The sequence below is a fragment of the Eleginops maclovinus genome, chromosome 17 (assembly GCF_036324505.1).
Source record: "Eleginops maclovinus isolate JMC-PN-2008 ecotype Puerto Natales chromosome 17, JC_Emac_rtc_rv5, whole genome shotgun sequence".
Classification (NCBI taxonomy): Eukaryota; Metazoa; Chordata; class Actinopteri; order Perciformes; family Eleginopidae; genus Eleginops; species Eleginops maclovinus.
The window spans coordinates 5,729,010-5,748,309 of record NC_086365.1 but is presented as its reverse complement, the minus strand read 5'-3'; the positions used below and the strand labels follow the sequence as shown (position 1 = coordinate 5,748,309).

The window sequence follows — 19,300 nt, the reverse complement described above, 5'->3', positions numbered from 1 at the left end:
CATTTCCTGAAGGGACACTAATCTATTGCCTTCAAATAATTTGCTTTCCGTGCCTGTAATTAAGGAAATAACCATTTTTAGCCACTTTTTCATACAAAATGATTTGATGGCTTCCAACGTTGACATCTTAAACCAATTTATGTTGCTTTTCTTAAAATAAAACAGCCAAAAACAAAAAACATTTCATTTTAATGTGTAATCACTATGGTCCTCATCGAGTACTTAGACATATTCCCCAGTTGTTTCCTGATACTGTGTTTAGGCTGTGTGGATCCGCCCCCTAGTGTTGTAACTACACTACAACCTGCTAAATCACAAGCTGAGCATTTAAGTTCTGTTTATAAAATGATTTTAAAGGTCAGAAACTGTAACTGTGATAAAATCCCATAATTATGAATGCGTTAAACTGCCTGTGGTATAAACCAGTATTGCTAGCAGCTGAAACTTCACTCCTATCACCACTTTCGCTGTGATTTCCGTAAGCTCTTGAATGCAGCACTTCTTACTTCTCTTTTAAATGTCTTTCACAGAAATGCTTTTAATGTATATCTTCAACAAAATATTGCACTGAAATAGCAAAATCGTATACATTTTATAATTTAAGGTACGATAACAAAAAAAAAACACGACATTTGTACCTACTATCATTTACATCAAGTCGCGTTCACGTTCCAAAGATCCGCGTTCACTTGTCGCCCATCAAACTGTCAGCAGTTCACCCAACTTCAAGAACACTGTCGGATATCCACTTAAACACGGATATATTACCCTGACAACTCAAAGGTAATGTTATATTGTTTTAATTCAAGCGTACTTTATCAAGCCTAGATGTGTGTGCTTTTATTTTATTCACCTTTAAACGTTATTAAGGAAGTAGATTAAGACGCAGTTGAAGGTAATGCACTGTTAACCGTTAGGAAAATGCGACATGGTTATGGAAGACTTAAAAACTGCAAAAACAATACTGTGAGATAGGAAGGGCTAACATTTAATATATTTAATTATCTTAATATGCACCTGTATATGCAAAATGAATTATTTTGCAATTACTTGCGTACAATTACCATTGATGATAGTAATAATGTTAAAATAGAATATAAAAATGCAAATAAGGTTACTGTCAATGTGTGGCAGAAGATTTGAAGCTTTACAGGAAATATCTCTTTTAAATAATATGTTATCATGATACCGTTTCTTAAGCATTTTACTGTCTTTTTACTTTATTAAAGCACTGCAGTGTGTTCAATTTGGGGAAATGAAGCTCCAAAAATAACTTCCTTTTTGAGACTTCACCAAACTGTGTTCATAGCTTGTGGTTGCACATGAGATTTATTTATGTATGTTAATAAAAAGTACTTTGAGCTTTGATATATATAACAAGTTAAATATATATATAATTCATTCAATTTTGAATATTTCCAGTTAAAATGTGATGATTCTGAAAGTGTCTTCAGTGTTGCTCATGGTGTTTATTTCCCCAGATGTGGAAGTCAGTCGTGGGCCACAATGTGAGCGCTAAGGCGGCAACAGAGGGGGACGACTGGGAGACAGACCCTGACTTTGAGGTGCTGTATACTTCATGCAGATATGTGAATCGCTGTATAAAGGTGTGTACGTCACTCAAACCCTTCCTGATTGTGTGTTTCAGAATGATGTATCCGAGCAGGAGCAGAGGTGGGGAGCAAAGAGTGTGGAGGGTTCAGGACGGACGGAGCACATCAGGTAGGAGATCCACACCTTCTTTACATGATGTAGAGAAATGCAGGACAGAAATGGTGCTGTGTAGCAACAGGAAGAGGAAGTGAGAGCAGAGCACAAGTCGCAGGCAGTGAGTCTGTCCTAATATGGGTAATATATGATGATGACTATGTGACAGTGAGATTTAAAGCACTGTGCTTTCTCACATTGAGTAGGTGAGACTATAAATACAAGTGGTGGTGCTGAATGTTAGAATAGGCCTAGAGAGGCTCAAAGATTTGTATAGGTCCTACTCTGTCACACTTCCAAGAGTTTATAAGGTATTATTGCTGTTGTGAAGCATACTTCAGTTGTTCCTCATTCAACATGACACTGCAGTTATCTTTTAATATAGTATATTCTTATACAAAGCCTGTACAGTATCTGTGCTAAAAAATAATTGATAAACAACTTCTTTAGGTGAATAACTCTTGCCTTTATTTGGAAGGGTTACATTTACACCATGGTCCATTGGTTACAGATGTTATTATCATTGTGTGTACTGCTGTGCATGTCTGTGTCAGTGTGTTTGACCCATGTGTGACCTCCTAGTGTTGCAGACCTCCGAAACAAAGTCGCTGCAGAGCACGAGCAAGGGAAGCAGAGGGAGCACACTCCCAAAGCCTCGTACGGATATGGAGGGAAGTTTGGAGTCGAAAAAGACCGAATGGACAAGGTTGACACATTTTTGGCACTCCAAATATCATGATAGGATCCTCTTATTTATTGCCAGATTCAATGTATGTCATTCTTCAGTCATACAAACTGTAGGCTGGAATTGTTCATATTTAAATCTCTACTTTTCAGGCGGCTTTGGGGCATGACTATGTGGCACAAGTGGAGCAACACTCCTCTCAGAAAGATGCGGCACAAGGTTTCGGTGGCAAATTCGGTGTTCAGAAAGACCGCGTCGACAAGGTGAGGAGACCAGAAGAGACTTAAAAAACATCCGTTCTTATCTGATTTAAATATTGCTACTTACCTGGATGTTTGACCCTCACTGAATGATGTATGTGCACTCAAATACGGTTCCAAATCTCAGTTAAACACCTTTAACAACGAGAATGATTTTGAGATGATGATTTTTGAGTTTGGGAATGAAGCGTAGACCCACATGTGTGATGTGGAAAGAGAAAGGGATCTTAAAAGTAATTTATGTGTTGTGCTTTCTGTGCAGTCGGCCATGGGCTTTGAATACAAAGGAGAGGTACAGCAACACACATCTCAGAAAGGTTAGGCCTTTTCATCTACAGTAAAATATTATTCTTTTGTTAAGCTGCTATCTTACATAATTTCCCGTTACAATCCACATGTCTTAGATTACTCAAAGGGATTCGGAGGAAAGTACGGTGTGGAGAAGGAGAAAGTGGATAAGGCAGCTTTGGGGTATGACTACAAAGGCGAGACAGAGAAGCACCAGTCACAGAAAGGTGAGCTTACATCAATAGTCAGTTTTGACTCATTTTTTGGGACCTTTTCTTTATACTAAACTTTATTTTCACCAGATTATTCTAAGGGATTTGGAGGAAAGTACGGCGTGGAGAAGGAGAAGGTGGACAAAGCCGCTTTGGGGTATGACTATAAAGGAGAAACAGAGAAGCACCAGTCACAGAAAGGTACGTTATAGTTGTAGCGTTTGTCTATTTTTACACCTTTATTCCTTGATTTCTGATTTATTTATTTAATGTACAGATTATTCGAAGGGATTCGGAGGGAAGTTTGGTGTTGAGAAGGAGAAGGTGGATAAAGCTGCTTTGGGCTATGATTATAAGAGCGAGACAGAGAAACATCAGTCACAAAAAGGTAAGGGGACACCCACATGTGTGTATTTAAAATATAATTACTCATTAGTACGTCAGGCTGATCAAATGGATTTGTTCAGATTACTCAGCAGGTTTTGGAGGCCGTTATGGAGTTCAGGCTGACCGCATGGATAAGGTCAGTATAACAGCTGTAACTATTATTTAACTTTGTATTTATTTCTCTTACAAATGAATATAGTTAACAATTTAAAATTAAATAAAATGGTAGTGTTAGCATGTTGATGTTACATGATTGCCATTACTGGCATTAATATGTTTTATTTAATCTTTATTTTCTAGAGTTGTAACACTTGTTCTTGCCTATTTTACTCAGGTCAAGCTTGGTATGTACGTAATTTTGAAATATGAATGAATATTTGAGTAGTACGTTAAGTACTGTATGAGGTTGGCAGCATATATATATATATATATCTGTTTTTTTCAACCCATACATGAACCATTATACTAATTAACTTATCATTCCCGCACATGTCAGTATGGAAAAATTGAACATGGTATAAATCTGTCTGGACTTTTGGAAACAAATACCTCTCTTTCTTTATTGATCTCTTTTAGAGTGCTGCCGGCTTCTCCGACATGGATTCCCCTTCCTCTGCGTATGAAAAAACACAACCATTAGAGGCCTGTAAGTTCATTTTTCCAGTCACTACAATAAACTCTAATGCGCAATCTTTCTGGGGACCAATAAAACCACCAGTGGTAAAAAAACTATAAAATCAGAAACGGAGAATAAAACCCTCTTTATGTGTCACACACATGTACCTGCACAACAAAGCACACACAGTGAAATTGGACCTCTGCATTTAATCCATCGTATTACTAGGAGCAGTGTGCAGCTAGTGTACCAGTCCACACTCCATATTTAGGTCTGTTCGGTGACTTGAACCGGCGACCTTACGGTTCCCAGCCCAAATCCCCCTACTGACTGGTGTAACCATGATCATACATTTGTATCGCTAAGCCACTTTCATATTTTTTTCTATTCGTATCTGCAGCGAGCGCGGGTGCAGGGAAACTGAAGGCACGTTTTGAGAACATGGCGAAAGCTTCAGACGAAGAGAACAAGAAGAAAGCAGAAGAAGAGAGAGCAAGGAGACAAGCCAGAGAGAGCAAAGAGCGGGAGGCTGCCAAACACAGACAAGAGGTAACACACTGTTAACATTCTATTAACAAATAAACTAAAGGTCAATGGGTGTGTTCATGAATTTGTGTTCCCTGTAGGAGGAGAGCAGAAGAGAGAAGGAAATCCGTCCACCACCTGTTCCAGATATGGCTCCAGACGTGGAGGATGAAATGCCGCCACCAGATATCCACCACCACATACCAGAGATACAAGAAATACCAGAACCAGAACCAGAGGTAAGACAGTGATTCAAACAAATAGGACAAAACAAAAGATGTATCCATTCATCTAGCTCATCAATTTAAGGCTAGCAATATGCTATTTTTTGTCAAATCCCATTGATGTTGATACATTTTTTCATCCTATTAAACTGAAGATATTATATATTTCATTATAAATCCATAATGAAATAGGTTGCAGCCCTACCGCAATATGAGCAAGGGCATTGCTTCATTTCTGGCTAACATCTCTCTCTGTTTGGGTGAGAAAACAGGGTGTAACTATGGAAACTGATTCTTTACCTGCATCACAAAGAATATTTTTTCAATAAAACTCTTGGAGAAATCTAGAAAAATAGCACAGACGCACAACTGAGGTTAGGGGAAGTACTAAAATCCTCAAGTCACCTCCAGGATTTCAGAACAGGAAGCTGAAGACATGCTGTGATGTTTTCAGGGGGAATTATTTTACGAGGAGCCCCCAGAGTTGCCCCCGCGCACAGAGGATTTCCACTCCCATGATCCTCCCCCAGCCCCCGACATGTGTGCAGATGTGGAGGAGGATGAGGGAGAGTACGAGGAACTCGCTGAGCCGCCTGCTGCTGCGCCCACAGGTCAGTGTCTGCCATCAGCAGGGTTGAGAAGGTTGCTTTAAAAATGGAATCCGTTACAATCACTAGTTACATGTCAAAAAATGTTACCAGTAACCTAACCTGAGTATTAAAATATTAGAGTAATGTGACCTGATTACTTTCCGTTACTTTTGGATTACCTCAATATCAACACCTGCTAATAATCACTGTTTAAACATTTTTTAACAGTAATCTGACTACTTATTTCTTGAAATGAATTGCATGGGAATACAGTTACCTGTTTTTGGTATCCTGATTGATACATAATCTTGTTACATTTAATCCGTTACTCCCCAAACTTTTCCCTTATGAAATACAAATATTAATTTCAATGTTTTCTTCCATAGCCGACGATAACGACTATGAGGACTTGTTGACTGGCCAGACAGCTGTAGCAATTTATGACTACGTAGGAGGTATGGCACTTTTGAATTCTTCTTTTTTTTGTATATTTAATAATTATATCTCAACACGTGAGGCCAAATCCTTTTATTTTACACACAGAGGCTGAAGATGAAATCTCCTTCAACCCAGATGACATCATCACCAACATAGAGATGATTGACGAGGGCTGGTGGAAGGGACATTGTCGCGGTCACATCGGTCTCTTCCCCGCCGCTTATGTTCAGCTGACGCAGTGAGGAAATGATCAGGGAGGTTTCAAACAAGCTTTACTTAAACAGTTATGTTGTTAAGCATGTGCAGCAAAGGGAAATCTTTGTTTTTATAGAATAATCCCAAAGAGTTGTGCCAAAATGGCTTCTGCTGAAATGATTTCTTTACTTTTGTGTAATATCTACCTTTGGGTCAGTGTAAATGAGTATTAAACGCTGTGACGATGTTAGTGGTAAGTAGTTGTATTTTCTTGATGAAATGAACTGATTAGAATCAATAATATATTATACAAGCAACATTCTTTGGGTTGTTTGAATGCAAACAGCTTGTCTTAATAGTTCATTTTAAAATTAGTGACAATTTCCAGTAATTCAGGGCTATTTTCTTTGACTGGAAAACTATAGTATTGTGATCATCATAATATATTGTCATTATTTGACATAATCCTGCTCTCTGAATAAATGTTTTAAAAGTAATGTGTTTAAAAATGAAAGAAAAACTGTTAATTAAAGTATTTTTACAAGTGGAAAGCAATCATTCATTATTATTTTGCATACATCTTTATTTTAGAATACGTAGCAATATTGAAAATGTATACACATCAGTTTACAGAATCTGACAGTAGAAAGCTACAACAATAAGAGGGGAAAATATGACGAATGTCAAGCAACATATGACCCAAGTATGAGTAGTAGTAGAGAATACATGACGGTCAGACATTTTGAACCAGTTGTAGTTTCTCTAAACTTGTCCTAACGTGAAGATGAAGCTGCTGTTCCATAAGAACAAACATTTTCCTGCAGTGAATTACTTAATAACAGTCTCCGTTTCACAACCATGAATCGTGTAATCCACTTAACAGAATGGGAAATTCCACAGTTATCATGTATAAAACAACACATGAAATTATTCTGTGTTGCAGCGTTAAAAGTCTTTCATGGCAAAGCAGTTTTTGTGTTTTGTTTCCTCTGCTTCACCAGGCGAGGCCCTTCTTCTTCTTGTCATGGCCGTTTTTCTTTGCAATGCGCCTGCCTTTTAGCTTTTTGGCCTGCCTTTGATTCATCCACACAGGATACTGTCCATTTTCATCCAGTTGAGTTACCTTGTTGCGCTTGCTGTCCATGTCCATCTTACCCTCTGCAACACAACAGACAAAGACAAAAATTTTAGATATTGTTTCCCAAAAGAAGACAACATTTGGTATGGTGTAAATAACTGATCTACAGACACTATACAACTGTACAATCTGTGGACCATTTTGTGATCACTTACCTTCGCCCTCCATCCCCCCCATATCCACATCAGTCTTCTTCTTGATCTTGTCAGCTGGCACCACAGTGGCGATGTCCTGAATGTCAGCCATCACAGCATCTCCTTTCTTATCCATACTCAGAGCTTGTTTCAGGCGTGCCAGCTCTTTGGGAGCGTTCTTCTTCCTCTTCTCTGCACGCATCTTCCTCTTCCATTTGCTCCTGAGGCTTTTTGCCATTTTAAAGATAATCTGAAGAAAGTTAAGGAAAAGCAAAAACAACAGTCAAACTTAATGGCTTTTGGATCATTAGCAATGCTCTCAAAGTCCCCACATATTTTTTTTTAATTAAGTTTCTCTAGGATTCAGTAGATGCCAAAACCAAGAGGCCCAACAATCAATAGGTATGTATACATTATTTATTCTTCAGGAATCCTGAAACTCTTCAAACATATCCTCTTTGATGATGACAACCCCAAAATAATATTCCTAAAATGTCAAAGATAATTCAGCATTTCTGCATCTGTAACAGCAGTACACTTTTGGCAAGACTTTATAAAACAATATATCATTACAGGTAAAAACAATAACACTGTTGTTTCGGGTGTAATTATAGTGAAGAGTGTGGGGGAAATATAGCTAACTAGACATTTATAGTAATAAAAGGTGAGAAGTAAAAGGGAGAAGTGACAGCGCTGCGAAGACCGAAAAAAGCATCAGCTAAATGCTTGAAGGAGATATTAACGCAAAACAGGCCTACAAAAAGCATGGTTGGCCTGATCACTATTTATACGACGCAAGATCATAGTAATTACATACCTATCCACTTATGAACCAGCATATAATGTTAAGTAACACATTGCCACCCTTTTAAAACATAACTAACGGTTGATATTAGAAAGCTACAGCAAGCTAGGCACACCGTTTGCTAGCCTGTTAGCATTCCAAAGCTAAAGCAACCAAGCATAAACTTGAGAGCAAGTTCATTCCAAATAGCAACTAATACATCCTGTGAGTATTCATTTACACGTTAACAATAAGCGTTGACTTACCGATGTCCTTTAGATAGTTTATTTTTCTCCGTAGATGGACAGGGACACTCTCCGCTCCGCACACGTGTTTACAAGTTGGAGGAAAAACGATGACGCGTTTGGAAGAAACAGTCAAGTGATTGGCTGTTTTTGTCAATCTGAACAACGTAGCATTTGATTGGCTAAGGTTGCCTGGGAACCAGGAAGGTTGAGGCAGTCTGGATGGATTGTATACTAATGTTAAGTAGAGTATTGTGGACAAAAGTAGAAGTCCAAACAGGTTAATTAAATATCCACGTATTAACTTAGTTTCTTAAATTGAAGCTATTTCTTTTAGCTTTGTACATAGAGTGTTTTATTTGTTTACTTTTTGGTCTTTATTTTGTCATGAGCAGATGTCCGGCTGCAGCTCGCAGCTCCGGCTCAGTCTGCAGCCCACAGTTCACTTGTTCTCTAACACAGATGTCCAGCATGTTGGACACCGCTGCAGAGCAAATGATGGTCGAACAAGACTTCCAGGAAGCCTTCGACACATGCGACAGAGGCCTGGGAAGCCTCGCAAATATGGACCAAGAGGACAGCAGGTAAAGGTCTAAATGCTCCTAACTAAGTACGAGTTGAATGCTCCCTGCAGCCTGGATGCTATGTCTCTGTGTTTTGCTTCCTCAGGTGTGGAGAGCTTAAGGCTGGCTTCTGCATGTTAGGGATGCAAGCACTGGCTGAGCTGAATCAGTGGCAGGGAGTCCTGTCCTGGATCATCCAGCAGTACGAGCACCAGGAGAAAATACCAGCCAAAATAATGCAGATGTGGTGAGTAGAGCTGAAGCTTTATGAAGATAGATTTGTAGATAGATAGATAGGCCACTTTTGCTGTGGTCCTGCCTGATACTCAGTGCTCACCTTACTACTTCTTTGATTGCACCCAACGGATTGTTGACATCCACCTGGATCCATCTTCTTATATAGAGACATGCATTTTTCAAGTATGGGGACTATCTATGTTGTAAATGTATTATCTTCTTAATTTACACACAACAACAATGATGTGAGAGTCTAACGACAGAGGGCGTCATATTTATATTCTGTAGAAACTGAGACAAGTGTAAACTGTGTGATATTGGTCTATATAAATAAACGTTGATTGATTGAAAGCAGGGACGGACTGGGGCTAAATAAAGGCCCTGGACTTTTTCAATAATTTAGGCCCACAACCCATACGCGATTTTGTGTTTAAATAACCACTTGCCAGCGTTTCAAGAAACCATACCAAAAGCCTTATAGACTGAAGATATTCACAGATAATAACATTACACAATCAATGATCATTTCTGAGGTGTTTATTTATAACAAAACATCAATAAAACCACAATAAAACAAAAGATGTTCCAAGAGATGTTCCTGGGAATTAGTGATCCTCAATCTATTCTTTATATATTTGAGGGCAGAGAAACTTCTCTCACAGGCTACTTGGGTCACAGGAAGAGTGAGGAGAAATGTGTAGCCTAGGCCAAGGATGTGATAGGCATCTGTTAACAGGTTGTACCTTGTCAGAATCTGGTAACAAAATGCTGGGCAGTTTTTACATGCTTTGCAGGTGCTCAGTTTAAGTTCCTCCTCTTCCTCTTCTGTGTCTTTGTTCTCTTCTGCCTCTTCTTCCACCACTGTCCTAACTTTGTATTCATCCAATACAGACTGTTTCAAACCTCATTAAACCTTCCAAATAGCCTTTTGCTTTGACACGCGCTGATGTCTTCAGGTTAAACTGGCCTTCAATATTTTTCAGTTCCCTGATGACATCAGTGTAGACACACTGGCCTGGCTTCCCAAAGGACCCACAAATCTTCCTCAAGGCAACATCCTTGGCCCACCACCTTGTTTCTCCAATCATGGAAAGACGCTTATGTTGATTGTCTTGACTTTCCTGCTCCCACACATTCATCCTCTGGTATGACTCACGAAAGAAGACAGCAATATCGTTCATTAGTGAGAACATGGATCCACTGGCAATAGCCACTTCAGTTGTGTCAGCCAGAACCAGGTTTAACACATGTGCATAACACCACACATGCACTTGGTTTGGCGCTTTCGAGGACAACAGAGCGGAAAAACCTTTGTATTGGCTTTGCATATTGGATGCACCATCAGTGGCATTACTGATGCAGTTGCTGATCTCCAATTCACATTTTATCAATGACATCTGCAAGGACCAAGACAAAATATTGGCCAGTTGATGCTTCACACTTCACCACTTCGAGAAGCCTTTCCTGAACTGTGTCTTTGACATACCTTAAGAGCACTGGTCTTGGGAAGTTATTCTTTATTCTTTATTAGGATCCCCATTAGCACTAGCATAAGCGTTGGCTATTCTTCCTGGGGTCCTCACACACACACAAAACAAACATTAAACAAAACTAAAAGCAAAATAGAACAACTCATTTCATCATATGAACAATGGTGTACGAAGTGAAACAAAAATGGTCATCACATTTTAGCCATCATCACAAGGCCAAACCACAGGCACAGTTACATTTTACTCTGTAATGCTCATATAATGTTTTAGCAACCTTTTAAAATGTACTTGAGAATTTTCCTGAATTATGTGGACTGGTAAAGAGTTCCAGCTGACCATGGCTCTGTACATGACTGTTTTCTGTCTGATATTTGATTTAGATGTGGGTAATACGAACCTTCTTTCTATTGCATGTCTTGTTTGATAGTTATGTTGAGTGTACTGCGATATAAACCTTTGTGATAATATATGTGGTAAGTGTGTCACTGTAATATTCCTAACAAAATTTAACAAAGTATAAGCGGACCTCTGTCTGACACTCAACCATTTAAGGGTCTCCAACATTTCAGTCACTCTGGTTCTGCAGGAGCACTGCAGTGCACATTGTGCTGCCTTATTTTGAGCTACTTGTAGTTTGTCTAGATCTTTTTCTGCAGCACTAGACAAAATAACAAAACAGTAATCAAGCTGTGACAGAACCAAAGCATCTAGAACTTGTCTACTGACATCTTTTGGCAAATATTTTACAATTCTTTTAACAAGTGACACACCCCTTCCCATTTTACATACAACATTATCAATTTGTTTAGACCAAGTTAATTTTTGATCCAGAGTTATACCTAACAATTTCGTTTCCTTGACCTGTTCAATTTCAATATGGTTTAAATGTAATAGCAATTTAGGTTCACCTTTTAACTGATGATTTGATCCTATTATTAAAGATTTAGTTTTTCCATCATTAAGTACTAACTTATTATTTATGACCCACTCTGAGATCTGTTCTAGATCCTTGTTCATACAGTGACTCAGCTCACTTGTAGATGAAGCTAGCACTAATGGTAGATCATTTGTAAAAATAGAAAATAAAAGTGGCCCCAAACAACTACCCTGAGGAACTCCACAAGTGACTGACTTAATCTTTGACAAACTTCCATTAAGAAAAACAGTTTGACATCGATTGGTCAAGTAACTTTCTACCCACCTCAGCGCATTCCGATTAAAACCATATTGTTTTAGCTTGTGCAACAACAATGGATGATCAATGACATCAAAGGCAGAACTAAAATCAAGTAGTACTGTACCCACTAACTTCCTATCATCTACTTCCACCTTCCAGTCATCGGTCATTTGTGTTAAAGCAGTACATGGTGAACGGCCCGGCCGGTAAGCATGTTGATAATCAGTGTTAAGATTGTTACCTTCAAAGTATTTTTGTATTTGGTTAAAAATTATTCTCCCCATTATCTTTCCTAATGCTGGTAACAAACTTATTGGGCGGCTATTTGTACCAGAAAATGGTCCAGCTGGATTTTTTGCAAGTGGAATAATCTTTGCTATTTTCCATGCCTGTGGGCAAATACATTGTTCAATACTCAAATTGATGATATAGCAGATAGGCTCTGCAACCAAATTAGCAACATATCTAAGAAATGTACCATCTAAATGATCCACACCTGGCAGTTTATCATTACATTTAACTAGTAGACATTCAACATCTGCAATTGTCACTTTCTCTATTTTAAATTTACAATTCTTATTTTCCATAATTAAATCATTTATTAGAAAAGTGGAGTTCCTATTTATAGGTTGCTTCATATTTCTCCTGAAATCATTCACTTTATCAAGAAAATAATCATTCAAATAATTAGTGAATTATTGTAACTGGTTAATAGTGTAAAGAATTTCCCTCTTCCACCATCAAATACTGCTTTAGTGGATTTTCTTTTGAGTATACTGCCACCCACTCTATGCCTTCTATTCTAAAACATCCCGATGTTCATCACGTCATTAAAGTGTCATTATGAGTTTTGATATTCTCTGAAACCACAATTTTTTATTAATTATTTCTTATATATTATATGCATTAAACCATTTAATTATTTAACTTGCTATAAATTTTGCCTCTTTCATTGAGACTCCATAACATAAAGATTCACAAAACCATACAATCTATGCCCCTCATGCTATCATGTGTTTCATTAGATCTAACTTTGAGATAATCTTATGCTAAACTCATGGTGCTCTAAGTTCCTTAACGGATCAATTATATCTAAGTGGGGTGACCAAAGTTTTAATACAATCACGTCGCATGAAAAAAATAATTAAAATAACTGAGAGCATCATCGGATTAATACCAGTGTTTGCTCAAAATAAATTTCATCAACATAACTGCAACAATCCTTTAATAAATACTTCTCTCCAATCAAAAACACTAATTATGTCATGTCCATCATCTTCACTCTAATTACTTAGCTGAACCAGGTTTCCTGCTTTATAGAAGCTCATCCTACGTCCATACAGTTTTGTTTGTCCATGATAGATGATTCAGAAATATATGACTCAGTACACCATCTGAGTATTGAAAAGTGCTCTGTGCAATATGCGTAACAGTAATATTATGATGCAATAAAAGTTCCTTGCTTCTTCCAGCTCATACTTCTTTTGATCTGCATATGACAACATAGTTGGTTTTAGTCCCCCATCTGATGCCAATTACTCGTATGAGCTACTGTCTGAACTTTGTTTTAAAAGGCAACAGTGACTATATCCAGTCAATGTTAACTTCCCGATTTGAATCTCCATCTCCAATTTGTCTAACTCTTAGTTTTCCTTCTAATTTCCATTTGGTTTGAATAGAACCTACAACCCTACTCATCCCCCCAACACAGGTCTCAAATGAGTGAGCTATCCTTTGCATCAACTCGGATGAATCTTCAAATCAGCATCTATCAATATCATTAGTCGACAGCTGAGTGGTTCTACTGCGAGGACTGTTCTCCACTCCCCAGCTCCGATATGTATTCACTTCCGGCGTGTCTTTTTAAATTACTTTTTGTGTCTCACTGCCATATCCACATTAATACTTGTTCTAAATTGATCATCGTTCTAACTGATTTTGCAAAATTTGAAACTAGCTACACGCCTAATTTACCTCACTCTCAGGCATGTTATTTCTTGGCATACAAAATATTGATAATGAGGCCATAATTTACCTTAGATATTTGTACATTATTTAAATTACAAGAGCAGCCATTTAAATGTTTTTCCTTTTTCACTTCTTTTCAAATTGAGAGCTGAACCAAAACATACAAGCAACACAACTTCAACCACACACACCATCACACACACAACCCCACACCTCACTGCCCATAGATTGCTATCCATGTGCATACTCACTCACCTAAACGAGCAGCACGGTAGCTCCCTAACATTTGAGATAATAACCTTTGTGTTAAATACATTCATGGTAATGTCTTGCAACGCAAGATCAAATTTATAAATCAATAAATCAAAATGACATTTTTAGGAGGAATGAACAACAATAGAGACCAGTTAAAATTAATTAAACGTAATCTCACAGTCGCAGTTGATGAAATAAATAACTTAAAATAAGGTAGTAGATAACTCGGATAAATAGGCCAGTGAATATTGGCCTACAATGAATAAATTTGCAATACACCAAAACTGCAACAATTCCCTTTGCATAATATAATTCATTTCATCTCCTAATATGCATAAACATACCATCTAATTATGTCATGTCCATCAGTCATTTCCCACCTCTATTTCAGCGTTGAGCTGAAACCGGGTTTATCACTGTTTTATAGAAATGCTCAGCTTCACTACAGTCCCCATACAGTTTTGTTTGTCCATTGAAGGTTACGATGAGTGTTGCAGGGAACAGTAGTCCATGCCTCACCTCAGCCTTACGCAGCTTCATCCTGACGTCATTGAAAAGTGCTCTCTTCCTGGCAATATCCGCAGTAATATCAGGAAATATCTTCACTCGCATGCCTCGGAAAATGATCTCTCCCTTGCTTCTTGCCAGCTTCAAGATAGCTTCCTTTGCTTGGTATCTCTGCATAGTGACAATCATAGGTCTGGGTCTCATATCAGTCCCATGCCCAATCCTGTATGCCATCTCGACTGCCGGGTCTCATAAGAGCTCACTTCTGAATACCTCCTTTAAAAAGTTTGTCACAAAGGCAATGGGATCGCTCTTCTCTATATCCTTTTTCAGTCCAAACACACGTAGATTCAACTTTCTGTTTTGAATCTCCATCCTCTCAATTTTGTCTTTAAACTCTTTGTTTTCCTTCATTAGATTTCCATTTGCGGTTTCGAGTATAGCAACCCTACAATCCATATCGGTCAGTCCCTCCTCCATATCACAGAGCCTCTGACAACATGAGTCGAGCTCTCCCTTTAAAGCATCAAGCTGCGGCTGGAATCTCTCGAAAGCAGCCCCTATCGCCTCTCTTATTATTGAGCGTATTAGTGCCGACAGCTCCGAGTGGCTCACCTGCGAGGACTCGCTCTCCATGGCGTTCTCCTCAGCTGCTCGTGTGTCATTCACTCCCGACAGGCCGCTGCTCTCGTTTAACGGTACTTTAGCCTTTTTGTGTGCTTTCTTTGATGCCATTATATTCCCCACATTATATTTCACTATGGACTTTGACTGAACAACTTGATCATCCGTTCATAACCTGATTTTTCAAAAGTTTGAAACGGTAGCTACACGCTCCTAAGTTTTACACACCACTTCCGCGCATGAGTAGTATGTCTTGGGTTGTGTCGATCTGCACTGAAAACATCTGAGCCTCTCTAACCTCTTTTGCAATGGTCTCCTGTATAAGTTGCTGCACTGTAGAGATGACTTTATTCACAGTGGTTTTGGACAAAAATGTAACAAGAGAGCCACAACCCTGATCTCCTGTTTGATGCACTTCTTACTTTCTCAATGCACTCAGTGAGATGTTCCTTCAGACATACATCATATTTCCCAAGAAGAATTACTAGCTCCAAAAAGTTCCCATGGTCAATACTCAGGTCATCTAATGTGTAAGCTGCTTCAGATTGTGTCCCTCTATAGCTAAGTCCTCTCTTACCAATGACTTTAACTATTTCAACAACTCGTTCTAACACTTGCCGTCTTTTCCTTATTTGGTCTCTGTGGGACACTATTTGGGGACCATGTAGCAGACTGGCTATATCAGCTTTTGATGCACGTAAGAAATATGCTTCAGCACACACCCTATGCATGGCCCCCCTTTCATGCTCCTGTACTCTTTGATTGACATGCTTCCAGCCCTGCATTCCACTTATGAAGGGATTTGTTTCATATGGCTTGGAAAAATGCCAAACACACTGTTCAATATAACGTGTGACTCTTCTCAAAGTATGTGAGCCATTTGCGATTTGTGCCATCTTTACAAATGAACACTCTCTGCAGAGACAGATTTTTGGGGTTTTGCTGGGGGTGATAATCAAAAAAGTTGTTCCAGGCTGTAACTGTCTGACTTTGGGTGTTTGAAATGTTGTGATGCTGAGCATCTTGGCGCATCCTGGCACTTCCCTGCACTCTCCTTGTCATCTTTTGAGCTGCAACTATCTTCTTCAACCTGAATTAACAAATGATAAATAAATAAATGCATATACATATATTGATACAGTTGCTGATCTGATATATATATATATATATATATATATATATATATATATATATATATATATGTTGTTAGGCAATGTACATAGCCAGTTGATTGTATAACATCAGATGCTTATCCTTAAAAAAACTATTCAATATTCTTCTATATCATAACTTTTAATAAACTATACTGTCCAAGTATGAAGAAGACAATAGCTGTGCCTAGGCTACTTTTAATTAGGCTCTGCCAATTCGGAAAAAAAGAGGACAGAATAGTGTTTGCGTTTGTGTGTGGGAGAGGGAGGGAGAGGCGGGAGAGACTACGTTCCGTCTCCAAAACGCAAAAGTATTTTTTGTCATCTTCCCCTTTTTCTTGCATATCAGACGTGACACTGAAAATGATTGAAATAATCACGCACTACCCGAAATTACGGTGCTATTTTATTATTTTCCATATTGCAGTTGTACGCATTGACGTTGTCAGCACAAACACGTCAGGTTGGACTGCCCTGAATCGTGCTGAAAACTCGATGTTTATAGCAACATAACCCAAATAAATAGCTGAGCCTATTATAGCCTAGTCTACTGATGTACTAGGTGCTTCTGCAACTTACCAGCGCCTCTAGCTCTTCTACGCTCGTCTGTCCCTGCACTACCGGGGGATTTGCTCCGTCTCAACCTCCTTCTCTTGGCTGTCCTCCGCAGTCTTGCGTGGCTCAATAGGCCTACTAAATAGCTCAGTAAGCTTTTGACATTTTGATGCGTCCGCCTCCAATCATTTGGCCATCTTCTCCTTCGCCTTCCTTCAGCTACTTCCCTGACATTTTCTTTAGGCCTATACCTCTTCTTTGCATGTTGTTTTGTTTTGTTTTCTTTCAAGTTTGGTACCTTTCCCCACGTAATCGGCCTGCAATATCGTATTGGCGCCCTCTATTGTTTTGACTTAATATCGCTCATCTTTTTTGTTTTTCTGATGAGCCGTAGGCCACATAAAGGGACGGCCGTTCTGGACTTTGACAGAACGTCCTACTGGTCAGTCCGCCCCTGATTGAAAGATAGATTGACAGGACATACACTGGACAAAAAGATAATAAAACCACTACATTGCATATTCTTATCTATTCTCAATATGATACATTACACCCTTTACAGGCCCTAGTTAGTACATCCCTTCATAAATGTGGCTCTTTCATTTACATGTAAATCAGTGGACAGCCCTACTCTCCACTTAAGCATAATGTAGCATAAGATCTAAATAGTTTTGCAACCGATATAGCATTTTCCTCTTCCTGAATTTGTCTAACAAAAGTACAAAAGCCAACGATAATTAATATACTTGTTACTTAGTATTTGTTTATAACAAGATCAATTTGGCAAGATTATTGTTCTGTCTGCCTATCGGTTTATTGACTGATCTCTCCAGCTCCAACCTACCTATTGATAAATATATTTTGTCCCCAGCATTCTTCTTTACTCCAAGGTGGGAGAGCCAGCCATGATGCAGGATGCAGCCAGAGTTTGGTTACACTGCCCGTCCAACAGCAGAGTAACAGGGTTTGGGATGGTGGCGGAGCTGTACCTGCTGCATGTCCTTGTGCCTCTTGGAGACAGAGATGAGGCTCTGCAGCTGATCCATGGCGATGTTGGAAGCTTTGCATTTACAGAAGATCAGAGGCAGACGGCACTGGATGTTGTAGAAGAAAAAGAGCGGAGGAATGAAGAACTGCCCCCAGACCCTGGGATCAGACCAGACTCTGAGATTGCAACTCACTCAACCACAGGTCTTACAAATAAGTTGAGCCCTTATGACAAGAATTATGCCTAAGTCATATAAGCACAAATAATTATTCAGATTTTCTAACTGTTGTGTTCTACAGGATCTGTAATCCGTAAACTTGAAGCCATGCTCAGGTGTTTCTACAGAAAAGTGTTGTTGGCCGGCTCTGGTTCATTCTCTATCCGGAAAGTCTTTATTGCTGCTGTTCTTCTTTACATGCTTCTCCTTCGAACGGATCCAGGTTTGATTAAATATTCCTTGTTGCTCAGTTTTTATATAAGTATAACATTTAAGATTTGATATCAGTGCATTTTTCTTGTTTTTCCCCCTGCAGCTCTTCCATCGTCATTCATGTGGATTTCCAAACTGCTCCAGCTGCTCAGACAGATGTGGACTGCCATGTTTGCACCGTACCATCAGGCTCTTACACAGAGACTGTAAAAGACTGAAAATCACAATGAGTTTGACAACAGTATATGTGTATACCATCACTTTGTGAGTGTGTATGCAGAGGCCGACCTAGGGACATTTTCATGGGGCCACAAAGGGTTGCATAAAGGGAATAACATATGAAGATGAGCATAAAATGTGGTCATAACAGAATATTAAGAGACTTTAGGGGTTGGCAATGTGGCAGAATATAAGGGCTACGATTTAATTGTACACAGTAGTCACATTTATCAATATTTGCTTGGAAAATAATATTTTAACTCGATGATATTAAAATAATGTGGCACAGGTAATAAGCACTACAAAGAAATACCAAAGGGTGATATTAGAAATCCATGAATGTCCTTTTTTCATTTAACATGACCCTATCTCTTTGCATAAAATATGGCAATTAAAGACTATTCTACATTGTGTTTATTTTTAGAAATATATATTTTTAACCAATCTTTATAATAATGCAATTATAGTGATTCAATTGTGGTGAATAATATGTCAAATCCTGGTAATTTTATTTTAACTGTTTTTTTACAGTTAGGATGACAAACGTTTTAATACAAAAGCATGTAATGAAGACATGATACTGGCAACGGAATGTTGGATAAAGGAAATATAATAAAAGGATGACAAATATGAATGAAATGATTTTAATTTCGATTGTGTTTCGATGTGATATTGTCGGTTGCGTTGCATTCTGCGCATGGCAACTAC

The 19,300-nt window shown here is 38.6% G+C and overlaps 3 protein-coding genes across 3 annotated transcripts; 2 read left to right on the top strand and 1 right to left on the bottom strand.

Moving 5' to 3' along the window:
* Window positions 1–403: 403 nt before the first annotated feature.
* On the top strand, window positions 404–6,678 carry hcls1 (hematopoietic cell-specific Lyn substrate 1). The gene is made up of 16 exons (XM_063905463.1): window positions 404–783; window positions 1,482–1,565; window positions 1,649–1,722; window positions 2,290–2,413; window positions 2,545–2,655; window positions 2,915–2,969; window positions 3,057–3,167; window positions 3,243–3,353; window positions 3,430–3,540; window positions 3,620–3,675; window positions 4,116–4,185; window positions 4,556–4,704; window positions 4,782–4,919; window positions 5,359–5,515; window positions 5,881–5,949; window positions 6,038–6,678. The coding sequence occupies exons 2-16, from the start codon at window positions 1,482–1,484 to the stop codon at window positions 6,172–6,174; spliced, it is 1,557 nt and encodes a 518-aa protein (XP_063761533.1). The 5' UTR covers window positions 404–783; the 3' UTR covers window positions 6,175–6,678.
* A 7-nt stretch (window positions 6,679–6,685) lies between these two features.
* llph (LLP homolog, long-term synaptic facilitation factor) lies at window positions 6,686–8,606 on the bottom strand. The gene is made up of 3 exons (XM_063905465.1): window positions 8,450–8,606; window positions 7,421–7,649; window positions 6,686–7,285 (listed from the first exon to the last, which is right to left on the bottom strand). The coding sequence occupies exons 2-3, from the start codon at window positions 7,635–7,637 to the stop codon at window positions 7,122–7,124; spliced, it is 381 nt and encodes a 126-aa protein (XP_063761535.1). The 5' UTR covers window positions 7,638–7,649; window positions 8,450–8,606; the 3' UTR covers window positions 6,686–7,121.
* On the top strand, window positions 8,606–19,234 carry pex26 (peroxisomal biogenesis factor 26). The gene is made up of 5 exons (XM_063905464.1): window positions 8,606–9,012; window positions 9,098–9,238; window positions 17,827–18,146; window positions 18,243–18,383; window positions 18,477–19,234. The coding sequence occupies exons 1-5, from the start codon at window positions 8,816–8,818 to the stop codon at window positions 18,581–18,583; spliced, it is 906 nt and encodes a 301-aa protein (XP_063761534.1). The 5' UTR covers window positions 8,606–8,815; the 3' UTR covers window positions 18,584–19,234.
* The last annotated feature ends 66 nt before the right edge of the window (window positions 19,235–19,300 follow it).

Bases quoted from the DNA above. Each gene is read 5' to 3' on its own strand.
- hcls1 (XM_063905463.1), top strand. From the start codon at position 1,482: ATGTGGAAGTCAGTCGTGGGCCACAATGTGAGCGCTAAGGCGGCAACA. The intron at 1,723-2,289 runs GTAGGAGATCCA...GTGACCTCCTAG, and splicing joins GGACGGACGGAGCACATCAG to TGTTGCAGACCTCCGAAACA. The intron at 3,168-3,242 runs GTGAGCTTACAT...TATTTTCACCAG, and splicing joins GAAGCACCAGTCACAGAAAG to ATTATTCTAAGGGATTTGGA.
- pex26 (XM_063905464.1), top strand. From the start codon at position 8,816: ATGAGCAGATGTCCGGCTGCAGCTCGCAGCTCCGGCTCAGTCTGCAGC. The intron at 9,239-17,826 runs GTGAGTAGAGCT...TTTTGTCCCCAG, and splicing joins GCCAAAATAATGCAGATGTG to CATTCTTCTTTACTCCAAGG. The intron at 18,384-18,476 runs GTTTGATTAAAT...TTCCCCCTGCAG, and splicing joins TCTCCTTCGAACGGATCCAG to CTCTTCCATCGTCATTCATG.
- llph (XM_063905465.1), bottom strand. From the start codon at position 7,637: ATGGCAAAAAGCCTCAGGAGCAAATGGAAGAGGAAGATGCGTGCAGAG. The intron at 7,286-7,420 runs GTAAGTGATCAC...GTTGTGTTGCAG, and splicing joins GGGGGGGATGGAGGGCGAAG to AGGGTAAGATGGACATGGAC.